General features: G+C 33.1%; 1 protein-coding gene across 5 annotated transcripts in view; it reads right to left on the bottom strand.

Moving 5' to 3' along the window:
* Positions 1–2,115: 2,115 nt before the first annotated feature.
* The window catches only part of LOC134683454 (KH domain-containing protein 3-like), a 33,537-nt gene continuing 19,716 nt past the window's right edge, over positions 2,116–15,936 (bottom strand). For 3 of the 5 annotated variants that reach the window (XM_063542750.1, XM_063542748.1, XM_063542749.1), the window contains exon 2: positions 2,116–3,674. In XM_063542750.1, coding sequence (XP_063398820.1) covers positions 2,590–3,606 — 1,017 coding nt within the window. In that variant the 5' untranslated portion in view covers positions 3,607–3,674 and the 3' untranslated portion in view covers positions 2,116–2,589. Of the gene's footprint in view, positions 3,675–10,678; positions 10,814–11,438; positions 11,754–15,936 lie in introns of those variants that run through there. The other 2 variants (XM_063542745.1, XM_063542746.1) reach the window with 2 other exon arrangements.

Genomic DNA, 15,936 nt, shown 5'->3' on the forward strand with positions numbered 1-15,936 from the left:
TCAATTTTTCCCAAATGAAGTTAAGAGGGGGGTAGGGGGACAGTAAAAAAAACTATGTGAATTAAGTTTTTTATCCTACATTGAACTCTTGATGTCATCCCTAAATGACGTCAGAATTTAACAGGCATGCAGGAACAGGAAACAAAATTGATGTCACGTCAGACTATGTTTGGAAGCTGTCGTTTGGTCTTGTTAACCTTAATTGTAAATTGTAACCTCTCCTTATGCGTGGTTTTTGTACCCATGCACAAATTGAACTCAAATTAAAAGAAAAAACCCTTTACCTAAAATAAGTGGTTTATTTTGAATCAGATACGCAGTTGTGTTCAAACTGACTAGATGAATGTCAAGTCTGATTTATTCATTCAAGATCTTCCAAGAGGTTGTATTAAAACACTGAAAATAGAAAAGGAAATAATATGACAAAAGGACAACAACCCAACCAAAGAGCAGAACACAGCCGAAGGCCACCCATTAGTTTTCAGCACAGCGAGAAAATCCAACAAATGCACGTGGGAGGCCGTCTTCAAATGTATTACTAGCATTAGTTATGGGATTTTTTACACATCCTCAAATAAATGGCATAGCTTTTGAAATAATATTGAAAATACAAACTCAGGGCATGTTTGGTTCAAACATTTGTAAATTGTATGTGGAATTTTATTTGCCTTCACTGTTTTTGGTGTTGTTGTGATGCTGTCTCATAAACATGTTTTATTCTCATGCAGGGTTTAAAAGTACAGAAACTTGCCAGACTTTTCTACATGTAATTTTAGTGTATTAAAGGTCCAATGTATCAGGACCAACTATTTGAAACATTTGCAGTGTTGATTTCATGTAATTTGACTTGTGGATAAATTTATATTCATCCTCTCGACTACTTCTCGATGTTTTATTTTACATACATGTCTCTATAAAAAAAAAGAAGATGTGGTATGATTGCCAATGAGACAACTATCCACAAAAGACCAAAATGGCACAAACATTTTAAAACAACTATAGGTTATCGTACGGCCTTCAACAATGAGCAAAACCCATACCGCATAGTCAGCTATAAAAGGCCCCGATAAGACAATGTAAAACAACTCAAACGAGAAAACTGTCGGCCTCATTTATGTAAAATAAAAATGAAAAAAATAAAAAAATATGTAACACATAAACAAACGACAACCACTGATTTACAGACTCCTGACTTGGGACAGGCACATACATAAATAATATTGCGGGCTTAAACATGTTAGCGGGATCCACCCCCCCCCCCCCACCCCCTAACCTGGGACAGTGGTATTACAGTACAACATAAGTACGAACTATAAAAATCAGTTGAAAAATCAATAATCGTTATACATCTGATGCCACATACAGTTAATATTTCGTTTTCTGTATAATATTTACGCATCGCTCTCTGTACGATTAGGATCCTTTACAACTACTCTTTGAGTGGTTCGGTGTTAGCCTGTTGAAAAGTAAAACTATTGTTTTACAGTGCTGGTCCAAATGTTCTATCTTTATCCCTGTCGACCTCTTTACAGAACCCAACTTTTGTATTAACTGTTTCTGTTTCTCGTCCTGCATTTGCGTCAGATAAATACCGCGGGTCGTTGGAAGACATGAGGCAGCAACAAACCAAAAACCAAAAAAATAAAAAAGGTTACTTAATTGTTGTCAACATTCGAACTTCAACAAAAATCCTTCAACCATCGACCGTGTTAGACATATTTCGGCAATTAATGTCGCTAATAAAAACCATCTTTAAGTATAAACAAGAGTAAATATTACATGCCAAGCTCTAAATCGACTCCGTCGAATCATTTTGAAAAGAAGGGGCGTCCTTAACTTGCAATGAGACGAGTTTCTTCAACTCCCTGTTGGGTGTCTCACTGTGACTTTAAGATGAAGAACAGCAATAAATGCGCTGTTCGTTTGTTATTTCGTTTTTTGCTGTTCAGGAACTGATTTTGTGTCAGAAATTAATATCAATTATCATTTGTATTTGCTTTTCAAAAAAGCGTGAGTGAAATTATCACAATAGCTTTTGTGTGAGGGATAGATACCATTTTCCTTTGTATTTGCTTTTTCAAAAAAGCGTGATTGAACACATTTCAATAGCACCAATAACAATGTGATAAACTTTAATATTACCATAACAGGATAACTATAATGTATGTTACAGTATAAATGTACGAGTATTATTAATCTGTAATATAATAAAATATTGATACGCTGAGCAGATCTGAAATATCCACCATGCCATGTCAGTCCGAAAACCTTTCGATCTTTTGAAATAAGTAGAACTAGTCATTTCCGGTTTAAATAAGACAAAACTCTCCTTCAACGGCAATTTGTTAAACTCTAAATATTCTAAATATCTATATATAATTAACTACAGTGTCCACTTTCCTTGCTAAATACTTTAAGGATATGTATGGCATTTGTAAATATTAATTACACCACATCACATACAAACATTTATAAATCCGCAGCGTAATAATATACAGATGATTGAGCAAGCAATATTCCATTCGACCAATATTCACTATAATCCCAAATTTTATCTTTTATATCTAAATCCTATTTCAAAATTATTCACTAAAAAACGACATCGCCATATGATGAACGAGTCGAGTAAATACTAGACCGTACAGTTCTAGCGGAACCCGGTCTCTCTCGTGACATTCTGACAATAGTAGAGCTTGCCGCCGGTCTGGTTACGTATGTCTCTACAGATCTTGGTGTAGTAACGATTGATGCGGCTGGCCTCGTTCTGGTCACAACAGTTTCTACTGGTCTTGATGAAGTTATAACGGATTCTACAGGTCTTGCTGTGGTATATCTTCTCTCTTCAGATCGGACTACTCTGCCCACGGACCGTGCCCGCGTCACAACTCTTTCTACTGGGGCAGTAACAATCCTCTCAGCTGGTCTAGATCTTGTGATAACCCTTTGGACTGGTGCAGGTTCGACTACTCTTTGAACATATCTCTCGACTGGTGCAGGTTCGACTACTCTTTGAACATATCTCTCGACTGGTGCAGGTTCGACTACTCTTTGAACAACTCGTTCAACTGGTGCAGGTTCGACTACTCTTTGAACAACTCGTTCAACTGGTGCCGGTCTTCTTATTACTCGAACTTGTTGCGTCTGCATGACTCTCTCAACTGGTTGTTGCACCACTCTTCTAACGGTCGGTGCAGGTCGGATAACTCTTTGGATTTGTTGTGGAACTACTTCTACTCGTTGTTCCCTCACAACTTCAACGGGCCTTTTTGTGACATACTGAACAGGTCTTTCCCTTACATACTGAACAGGCCTTTCCCGAACATACTCAACGGGTCTTTCCCGAATATACTCAACCGGTCGTGTAACGATCCGCTCTGCCGGTGCCTGTTTGATTATTCTCTTTTCTACAATGTCTTGTGTCATGACGCTATCTAATGGCACTGGTTCAGAAATAATTCTTTCGTATGGTGACATTGGATCAGTAGAATCGACTGTCATGCGCTTTACCGATTCTGTCTGTTCACCATTGAGTTCCAAATGATCGATATCGCCGTTTTGTATTGGCGATGTCTCAGCTTCAAAGTCTATGTGACTGCTATCGGACATGTTACCGTTAACCTCTTTTTCAAAATATGCAAATCCTGTATCTACATAAAAACTGTTTTCTGTGTCGCCTGTAAAAATAAAGAAATTTCATTGGTTAAAATTTTGTAACTTTTCCTTTGAACTTATTTGGTAATGCATTAAAACATGCATTTAAAACATAATGGTACTGAAATAAATGTGAAAATATTTTCAAATTCTTTTTCTTTATCCTGCAAATAAGATACAGATTCATATCTTTCTGTCCATACATTTCATCTAAATAATACGGGAATTCTTATCAACTCCCACCATATGTTTCTAGGTTTTTCTATTGATACTAGTGAAATCTATCGGGTAAAGAATTCATTTACGAAAATTCCAGCTGTAGTTATCCTTTAATAGATACATACCGGAAAAGTATGGAAAGCATCTTTTAGATATCTTTCGGAAAAAATCATTTTTGAAAATAAAGATTTTAGCAGTAAGCGTGCTTAAGATATAATATGTCGTTTATAATGCTTATGAATAAAAAGAGATGCAAGTTGAATTATCGTCTATGATACAACAATTCAAATCCCACAGTAAAATCATAACGACATCTAGACTAATAGGTGGATATAAGGGTATTAAACAATAAGCTATATAAAACCAAACTTTAAAGCGTCTCCAAAATATACAAAAAGTTATGAATAAATTTAACAGTGACTACCCACTAACAAGATCTTCAATCAGTGACGAATTTTCTAAATGACAAAAGTATAAGATCTTACATAAGATTATAGCTTGATGAATTTTGTTTTAATGCTTTTTTTTTCTTTATCCTTAGTCCCTCGCTGTCTTTACTTAAATTTTTCTCATGTATCCAAGATGACTTCGTACATACAATGTTGTAAAGAACAATTTGAGTAAGGAAATGATGCTAGTATTTTTCTTGTAGTTATACTGTAAATGATTCAAATTTATTGCTTCTGTAATTGTGTCAAAGAAAATCCCCTCCCCTCCCAACTCCCCCAGAAAAAAGAAGTAAATTTTGTTTAATAATGAATAAAAGCAGACGTGGGATTTTCAATAAGACACGAACCCAACGACAAAAATAATCAAAATTCATATAGACGATAACATATATAAATGATAGACTGGTGTCTCTATACTATATAAAGCGCTAAATATATTCCCTTCACAAATAAGAATATGTGGGATGATTGCCAATGAGACAACTTCCCACCACAGACCAAATGTCGTAGAAATTTTAAAACAACAATAAGTCAAAGTACCACTTTCAACAATAAGCAAACCCTAAACCGCATAGTGAGCTATCCCGAAGTGACAAATGTAAAAGAAAAATCAACGCAAAAACTAGCAGTTTGATTTATGAAAACCAAAATAAACGAAAAACAAATATGATAGACAGCAACAACAACAACAACGGAATTATCGGCTCTGGACTTCGGATAGACACATGTATACGTTATGTGGCGCGGTCTATAAAACGAGGTTTCAGAATTGCCTTCATTCAACCAAACTCTAACTTTTTAAAGTGGGGGGGGGGGTAGTACCTAAGAGGGGCCGGCTTCAGTCATGCTTTATATAGTAATTGTATACGTATTGTGGCGGAGTCTATAAAACGAGGTTTCAGAATTTACTTCATTCAACCAGACTCTATCTTTTTAAAGTGGGGGGGGGGGGGGGGGGGGGCGTAGTACATGAGAGGGACCGGCTTCAGTCATGTTTTATATAGTAATTGTATACGTAATGTGGCGGAGTCTATAAAACGAGGTTTCAAAAATGCCTTCATTCAACCAGACTCTAAATTTTAAAAGTAGGGGGGCTTAGTACCTAAGAGGGGACGGCTTCAGTCATGCTTTATATAGTGGTATACGTAATGTGGCGGGGTCTGTAAAACGAGGTTTCAGAATTGCCTTCATTCAACAAAACTCTAAATTTTAAAAGTAGGAGGGCTTAGTACCTAGGAGGGACCGGCTTCAGTCATGCTTTAAATAGAAATGCCTTATATATATATATTTATTACATTGGTTGCAATGAATTACTTTGATTTCCCAGTTAGATAAAAACCGATAATTTCACATGTGAAATAAACGTGGTTATTTCACTCTCTGACATCATACAACAATAGGCGCACGCGTTGTCAAGACGTCGATAACATCGAAACAAAACATGCGTAGGAAAAACATGTAGTTCCTTAAATTTTGTACATTAATTTCATTAAAAAAAGCAATTTGACAATGTAATAAAAAGTATAACTAATCGCCGTATTTGAATATCAAAAATAAGACAACTTGTGACCGAACGCCGCTATGGATTAAACTCGTGCTGCGCACTCGTTTAATCCATGCGTCGTTCGGTCACGCGTTGTATTATTTTTTGATATTCAAATACGGCGATTAGTTCTACTATATATATATATATAATCAACCAATTTGTTCCCCCCCAAAAAGAAGGGCCCTAACCCCTTAATCCGCCTCTGTATTTGCTTAATGATATATCGTACTACTTTGTATTGTCTCTGGTCAATGATATATCGTACTACTTTGTATTGTCTCTGGTTAATGATATATCGTACTACTTTGTATTGTTTCTGGTTAATGATATATCGTACTACTTTGTATTGTCTCTGGTTAATGATATATCGTACTACTTTGTATTGTCTCTGGTTAATGATATATCGTACTACTTTGTATTGTCTCTGGTTAATGATATATCGTACTACTTTGTATTGTCTCTGGTTAATGATATATCGTACTACTTTGTATTGTCTCTGGTTAATGATATATCGTACTACTTTGTATTGTCTCTGGTTAATGATATATCGTACTACTTAATTTGTATTGTCTCTGGTTATTTAGGGAGTCTATGTGTTTTAAGTATATCCCCAAATGAGTCTTGTGAGAGAAAAGATAAATGATGAACAAGCTTAAGTTTGTAATGTCTTGAAGAAGCAAGCATTTACATGTACAAACAAATACATGTATAATAACTTGCTGCAGCATCATTTGGCTGATTATTGGTTGACTCCAGTTGCAAATATTTCATGCATTGTTCAGGACTGGATCTGGGTGGTTTAGATTCTTGATTTTTTTTACAGCCTTTTTCTCTCCTTTAAATAGTTTGCTCATAATTCTCTATTCTTTATAATTTAGCATCCAATTATTCTTTTTCTTTTGTTTGTCCCTATTTTTCACTTTGCTTTATTTTTGCCCTGTTTGGCCATAATCCTCTATATTCTGAAAGCCCAATCCAGACCCTTGAAGGTATATTTTGTAGGTTACGTATAAAGTGGACTTTCACGTCGGGATCATTCGGGTTACAATTTTATCGAAAACCGACATAATTCTCTCAAACTTCTGGGTTAAATATGCGGTTGATAAAACACGAATGACAATTGCTGTGAATGGAGTAATTTAACAACGATATAAAGCTACTGAATTTTAATTTCACAGTTAAATGGTTTAATTGAGTGACCAATTTCAATATAATACATGTAGTAATGATATAAGCTTAACCTCAATAACAATTTCTTTTCAAGTTCTCAAATCTAAAAATAATACGAGAAGTTTGTATTACGCTTACAAAATGAAACCGTCCTGAATTCTTTTTAAATAATGCTTTGTGAAATTGGGTTAAATAGAGATATTGAAAAGGGGGGGGGGGGGGGGGCGTACAAAAACTACAAAAGCAAACTACACCCCTCCAATTGCCACCGACTCCACGTCTCCCCATTAATAAATTTAAACCAAAATAACAAGTTTAAGATTGCCTATCTTGTATTTATATAATAATACTTTAGAATGACCGTTACAAAAAAAATAAAAATATGGTATGATATGTATCTTAAGTTACATTTGTTATCATCTTCGTTTATTTTTAAACTGAATTCTTCGTGTTTTTTTAAATGTTTGGACTACCGGCTGCTGGACATCGACAAAAAATATGTTACCAAAACAAAACCGTAGTCATCTTACCATGAAAGAGAAGGAAATCTAATTAAAATAAAAGCCTTCAATTGCTCCTGTGTTTGATGCGCGCGACATTTCAGAACAAGAGCAATTTTAGGATTTTGTTTTAATTTGATTGATACGGATGATCCTAAAGAGGGGGCGTAAAGAAAGGGGGGTATCTGCACGAAAAAACGCGAAATAAAATTGCCATTTCAAGATGAACGAACACATAAAAATGTCTTGTACGTTGATCTTTTTAGCGATTTCACGAAACACGGTGAATAACGAACATGTTTCACTGCAGCACGTGAAATAAAAATTGCAAAACACGTTGCACGAACAAAAATCTTTTACCACCCTCCTTAAAGCCCAACTTGGCCTTGGCAAGGTCATGAAAAACGTGTTAGAATGTTTACAAAATAATCAATTTCGTCAATCGTGTACATTTAAAAAAAAATATTCTGAGCCACTTAAGAGAGAAAATCTTATTACTTTACTTATTGTGTTAAAACCCTTCAAATGATTTTAATTCTCCTTAGATCTGAGATTAGTGCTCTTGAAGGATAAATTTCTACCTTTTCACAGTTTTTAATTATGTAATAATAGAACGCACATAGTGGAATTAATGTCAAGTTTGAAATAGGCCAACTTTTTGTCACAAACATGTTTTTAATTTGTTTATAAATATGACAATACAAATTATTAAAATTCTTTCAAACAAATCAAATTATGTCGAAAAAAAATCCATTATCAATGAAGTATATGCTCTTCATTGAAATCTCCTATAGGATAAGATAATATTTCTACAATCCCCTTCCCTTTCATGAATGTGACCTACCGAATTATACTTTTTGACGAATTTGTTATAACATGAGCAACACGACGTGTGCCACATGTGGAGCAGAATCTGCTTACCCTACCGGAGCACCGGAGATCACCCCCATTTTTTGGTGGAGCTCGTGTTTCTTATTCTTTAGTTTTCTATGTTGTTATGTGTTCTATTGTTTGTCTGTTTGTCTTTTTCATTTTTAGCCATGGCGTTGTCAGTTTATTTTCGATTAATGAGTTTGACTGTCCCGTTGGTATCTTTCGTCCCTCTTTTGTAAAGTAGCAAAAATAAAAAAAATGATTTTACGCTAAACGTCAAGTTGAAACCATTACATGGATCTTCAGTGTAATTGAACGAGGGCAATGTTATGAATGCATTAGGTGAATAATACACCTTTTTAAGGGGAGGTAATGAAGATATGTGTATGTTTTCTGATTGTCTGTAGCCTATTTTAAAGAAAATCATATATTATAGCATTAATTAAAGGGTCAAACAAAAGTCAATTGATTAAGGAAACTTTTTGTTCGCAATGAGTACCATCCAAAAATTTAAAAGAGGATCTGCTGTAACATGCAAAAATAATTTAATATTTGGGGACAACCATTTATTTTCTAGGGATGGGGGAGGGAGCATGCTGATTTAAAAAATAAATATCCTTTTGTAGGAACATATGAAAATGAAAAGTTAATCCTCACCCTCCCCTTAAAAAAAGATAATCAGAAGGTTGCCCCTTAATATTTTCAGTGAAAATGGTAAACCTAGTCAAATAAAAGGAACCCAAAAGGATCGCATGTTCATTATATCGTAAAGAGTGACGTTACCTTTTGAATTTAGAAATAGGTGGAAAACTTAAAAATTAATTTACAGCAGCATAAATGTTTAAAATTTATTAATCTCTAATCCGAAGAAACAACATGTCGAAAACTTATTGCTATTAAAATGACAATGTAAACAGCCAGTGTTTGTACATTCATTTTACTCCTATACAATTAAACCTGTGAAAAATATCATTTGAATTTATCAAACAGAAAATATTTTACAGTTGAATTATTAAAGTACTATTTAAAAAAGTGAAATTCTATTGATTGTAAGTAAGATCAGGTATTTTAAACTCCAGTCGAGCTCGAAACGCCTACGGCAGGTAAAAATAGGTAAGAGACAGAAGCCTCTTAAGAACATTCTTTCGCCCCCTGATATTTTTTTCTTTTATGCTGTCCCTGTATTATGGAATGGACAATCAAATCTTTGTTTGAAATATATAAAGTTCAAGATTTTTATTTAAAGGTGACTGTATTTAGCAGGTTTAGACCCGGATAATTGGTTGAAAGGGGGAGTTGTTAATTTGTCGTTTTCAACTACAAATTGGAACAATTGACCCATTGGTGGCCTTCGGTTGTTGTCTGCTCTTTGTTGGGGTTGTTATTTCTTTGACATATTCCCCATTTCCCTTCTGAATTTTATTTTTATATAAAATAAGAAGAAGTAATTTGAAGATGTGTTCAATTACTTATATTATAATATAATGAATTGTGAAAAAAATAATCTCCGTCTCTCTCCGTGTATCTGCTTAAATACAGCTACATGTATGTTATCAGTACTCAAACCTCAACTTTAGTACTCAAATATACATACATAATGTGGCACTGATGTCAAACCTAGTGTACTGATTTAGTACCATAAAATTACAGTACTATATTTGTACATTTGTTGTACTACTCATGCATACACCATATCTGTATACTATAATCATGTAGTACTCAGTACACTTGAACAGTGCTATAGCTTCATTAAAACTAGAATTTGTTAAGACATTTAACTTGAAAGGCAAAGAAACTTGATTATTGAACTAATACAACATATTTTTGTGTTTTTGTACTGTGATAAATGGTACTGAACTATAAAAACATGAAACTGTCACTTGAACATTGTATAACAAATCCTGCATTGTTAAATTTCTGTGCTGATAATAATTTTTTGACGATAAACATGCATAATATCAATCAGTCAATTTAAGTAGTACTAAAAAGTACATGTGCACAAAGAAAGTGTGTATATAACATCTCCAATTAATAACGTCCAATGGTATTGTATATAACAAATTTCAAATATATTTTTATGATTTTGGTTTTCCAAAATTTTGGAGACAAACGCGATGTGCGCACTGTAGTAGAAGATTATTTGTATTCTAATTTTTTTTTAAATACTTTACTATTAACTTAAGCATTAACAAATAAGTAAATACAGAAATTAAATAAAATAAATGAATATTAAAAGATAAAATAAACTAAGTATAAAATAATGCGCTTACGAGTACATCAGTATCCCAGTCAAATGTATAACATTTAGTCATCCAAAAAATTGTGATTAAATGCAAATATAATTATTACAAGTCTCTTTTAAAAGTCAACATTTAATGGCGGTTACGCTACTCAAGCATATAAAAAATAAGCTAGAAAATACCGGGTACGTATATTTTCTATTAGACTAATAGCTGTAAGGTAAAATATAATCCGCATTAAGTCACCGGAATGTGCAAAATAGAAAGTTGTAAATATTACATAATTTTAAAATTAGGATTTTGGAAATTAGTTAAAATTTACATCACAGCATGCTTTAAAGACTGTTTTTACGAAAATCTATAACTTGTAAGGTTTGTCAATGTAAAATATATTCAAGGGAATTATATGAATTCAGATGGAACTATTATATTTAGCACTTGATTACTACTAGTATTGTTTATTGATTTCGTATCTTTTCTACGCCATTTGAAATAGAAGTAAAATAACACAAAAAAAAGTGTTAAAATAATTGCATTATAAGTGAAACACTGCTGCATAACTAAAGAACACTCTTGAACCCAAAAGTTATAGAATGACATAATATTTACCATTTTGCTGTTATTGAATAATTTTAATGCAGCTGTAAGAATTCATCTAAAATAACAAAATACTGGTCAATATTTAGATGACCATTTGACCAAAAAAACATATTGCGGAAAATAAATAATAGAATTTATCGGAAAATTATAATATAAATATAAACTAAAAATTCCTATAATTTCTTCTTACCATTAGCAGTGCTGTAATGGACGTTATTATCCATGATTCAAAGTTCCATATACAAATGGACGAGTATTTTTCTGACAGTTAAATGTATGTAGTATTCTAGGCCGCATTAACAATATTTGTATATCCTTTAATTTGAAAATATCAACTGGGCAGCTTGTTAAAATCTACCCAACTGTGAGGGACTTCTGTGTAGGTTTGTGTGGTATAAGGTTATTGAAAGCAATCGTCGAATTCTATTTAAATTTGACCTGTATGCCATAATTGTATTGAAGACAATTTCAACAATTATTTGAATCCATTTAAATTAGAACGTATTGAAGTTGCTTTAGGAATTTTGCCAAGGATTAAGAATTGGTCGTGTAGAACTATTGACCATTTAGTACTTGTGAACATTCAACAAGGCGGAAAGGCTAAGAGTGTTGAATATAAAATGTGTACGGACTTTCCATTGTTGTCTTTCGTTAAAAAATTAATACACGGTCATAATGACTTAAGATTCATGGATACACTTCATTTAAGAATTGAATGCTTCTTTTTGTAAATTTATTGGGGTGTAAAAGCGTTGAACGAAGTACATTTTCCGCGCTTCATTCTAAAAATGTACGCACGGTCAACGCTTTTACAACCCTATAAAGTTACAAAAAGAAGCATTCAATACTTATAATTACATTTTTTAGCTAGGATCATGAAAACACGATTTTGATCCAGTTTTATTTAATTCACCTGTGAACTTTTTTGTGGGACCTCATGTCATCATGCATGATAAATGTTATTGTTTCATGCAATTGTTTACGGAATAACACGTGATGTGCTGTTAGCCAATCAGAATAACGTATTATAATGAAACATACATCTAATGTAATTAGTAAGATTTGATTTTTTTTTTAATCTTTATTGAGATGTAAAAGCATTGATCACAGTACATTTTGTATGAAGCACGGAAGCGAAAATTATATGTCGATACTAAATCAGTGAAATTTTGAGTTAAATAAGCTTTATTTATCACTTTTACGTTTTTGTGGAGTTTTCCTGGAGGCAAACAGATAATGTGGGAAATAAAACATCACTTCAAAAACACAACAACATTATTATTTTCCACGTACTTTGAAGTTGTCTTCATGCAAATGCCATGTTTCCCTCCTATTTGATATCGGTTAAACATCAATTACCTCGGATTAAAAAATAATTTGAACAAAAAGAGAAAAAAGAAGGGCTTCTTGACCAAATTTTACGATTTTTGACGACAAGATTTTTTTTTTTTTTTTTTTTGTATATTTCCATAAAAACTGCTATACATTTATGGCATTTTGGGTCATAGAAATTTACATCTGGGATGTTTTAAGCCTCAAGGATTGAATGGAGTGTAGACACATTGCCGCCTCTTGTTTCTGGTGTTTCAGAAATTGACTGTGCTTATGTGTTATCTGCTAGAATATTATGTATAAAACAGCATAGTTCGATCGAAATGGGACCGTTTAAACATGTTTTAAATAATGAAGGAGTGTCACATTTATCTGCATAAATACATCATAAACTCCTTTTGAGGTTCAGTGGGTGGTCTGCTATAGCAACTAAGAGACATTTGCACCATCAAAACATTCCCAATGACACCACACAATTCTCAGTCTTCCATTACGGGTGTACGTCTTTTATTACCTACCAATATAGTTCGTTCATTTCTTTAGTCCGGAAAGCCTATAACAATCAATCTGCACTTTATTTTAACGAAAAAAAAACAGAATAAAAATCAGCATTTATGTATATTTTTTTTCTATAGGTATCAAACCACCATTTCACAAACCATTGTATATTCAACCACATTTTTCATTTTTCTATACACTCCACTTTTTAACCAAATTGAATGTTTAGTCATGTGATGTACCGGAAGTGCTCTACCACAAGGCATAGCATGTTGGTTACAGAACATCTTAACTCTCATACTATTAAGTACATCTATATCCTAAAGTGCGATGCAATTTCATGCATTAGTAAATTTGGGCCAATATTCTATATTTTGAAATTTTCACCATTTTTTATTTTTGAGACTCAACTTTTTCTGTTGTAGTGGCTCATTTTCTCTGAGCCCATTTTTCTCTATTCAAATAACCCCACTCACATCCTTATACAACAGTTTCTTCAATTGCACTGCGCAAATCCTAACTCGTCTTTGTATGCGTCGCGTCATATTTAATATTGTATTCATTATATATATACTTTATGATATTCAGTTATTGAAAAATTTATGATGCATTTAGCTTTTCATCAAAACATTGATTTATGATACCTATTTTCATTTTTTGGACTGAACACATCAACGCCTGTCATAAAGTCGATCAGTTGTAAACACGCCATGCGAATCTTTGATTTATAATTTGAAGAGGAGGGCATGTGGTGTACACGCAAATAAGACAGTAACATCTTAAAAGGTAAAATAACGTGGAGCCGTAAGCATGCTGTTGTCAACACTAGACAAGCTATCCACAAAATGCAATAAGCTCTAGATAGCTCAGAGTCTAGTTAAGTCAGTTAAAACAACGTAATGACGTCAACATGCTGTTGTCAACACTAGACAAGCTATCCACAAAATGCAATAAGCTCTAGATAGCTCAGAGGCTAGTTAAGTCAGTTAAAACAACGTAATGACATCTACATGATGTTGTCAACACTAGACAAGATATCCACAAAATGCAATAAGGTCTAGATCGCCCAAAGTCTAGTTAAGTCAGTTAAAACAAAATAATGACATCAACATGCTGTTGTCAACACTAGACAAGATATCCACAAAATGCAATAAGGTCTAGATAGCCCAGAGTCTAGTTGAGTCAGTTAAGCTGTAAATAATTTGAATATGGACTCTGTAAAAGAACCGTTTTTAAACTCATCAAAATATGTTCTTTAAAGGACAAAACAACGTAAAGACATCAATTTGCTGTCGTCAAAACTAGATAAGATGTTAATACCATGTAATTAGCTCTAGATCGCCCCGCGTCTAGTTAAGAAACGTCGCACGCTACTGGTGTTACTTTGGTGAAATCGCGGACAAGACACATTCATCTTGTTAATTTTTAAACATAAACAATGATATTATGAAGTGTTGTATATCATTTTAAAGCTTATAAACTCTTCTTTCAGGATATTACAATTTTGTATATGTAACAGACCATTTTCATTCATAAAAACTCAATAAAACCTTTATTTTGCAATATGATTTCCTTGTCCCGCGTTACACTTTTAGTTTTGTGAAATTCTGAATACCGTAAAAAACATATAATCTTTTTTACCAAACGATATAAAAGTTTGTCTAGAACAAGCAATTTATAAGTGGGCGATGACGTACTGTCGATTTTTCTCTCTCGAAAAGACGGAAATATAAGAAAAAGGGATCAAGATGATACAAATTATGTGTCCCATGCAAAAAAGGTTGCCGTAATTTTTCAAAAATTGTCCCAAAAAGGGAATTCCAGAGCAATCCCCATGTCGAAAGTAAATAATTCTTATACTAGTAATTTGTTCAAAGATCACACTTTCACCTCATGCAATAATCAGGAAATTTTAAAACAAATTATTTTTATTCGAGTTGATTAGCAATGTCCGACATTTTGTCCCCTTCAAACCAAATTAAACGTAGGGTAACGTTTTCTGTGTTCTCATGATGTTTATTTAATACGGTGCCATACGCTACATATTTTTTTTTTATAATGAATAAAAGTACAAACATTTATCTCTATTTTAGTATTAAATTCCCATAAATTAAATATAATATATAAAATATCAGATAAAACTAAAATGTCCGATACAATGTCCCCACATACGATTTTGACGTTATTTTTAATAAAATATGCATCCAACGTTCCGACTAATTGTCATGATTGCAGTTTTCACAGACGATTTGGAATACGACTATTTTATTTTGTTGCTTAATAAGAAAATTTTAAAATTAACTTTTTATTTTGAAGCTCTACCGATTCACAAAGAAGGCCGGGTGGGGAGACTCGGAGATTTCCTCGCGGAACTGAAGTGTTTTCCGGACTATAATAGTCGGATCCACTAGAATACAAATTAATAGTAAAAACAGCTATAATAATCGTTCCCGCTAATTCCCTTGCATATATTCAAGTTGTGCAGAACTGCCATGCTAGATATGCCGCAGTCCCTTTGCCTTGACATTCTGTAGTGCAAAAATGAATGCATTTGCAGTGCAAAGTTTATCCATAAAAACAAGAAATCGATTGCCCGTATAATTAAAATGTATATAATTAAATTGTTTTAATTCAACTTACTTTTTTATTTTTAATTTGTTAATAAAACTAAAGCTGAACATATTTTATCTAAGAATAAAATTCCTTCTTAGGAAAAAAAATCAATCCTTTAAAATTTATTGTAAAAAGCCATCTGAACAACATGCATTCCAATATTTTTATTTTGTCTTACGTCTTTGAGTGTGTAACGTTACGCTGCGAACAATTTAATAAAAAAAAAAAGACTATACCAAAGAACT

This window comes from Mytilus trossulus, chromosome 9, assembly GCF_036588685.1.
Source record: "Mytilus trossulus isolate FHL-02 chromosome 9, PNRI_Mtr1.1.1.hap1, whole genome shotgun sequence".
Taxonomy (NCBI): domain Eukaryota; kingdom Metazoa; phylum Mollusca; class Bivalvia; order Mytilida; family Mytilidae; genus Mytilus; species Mytilus trossulus.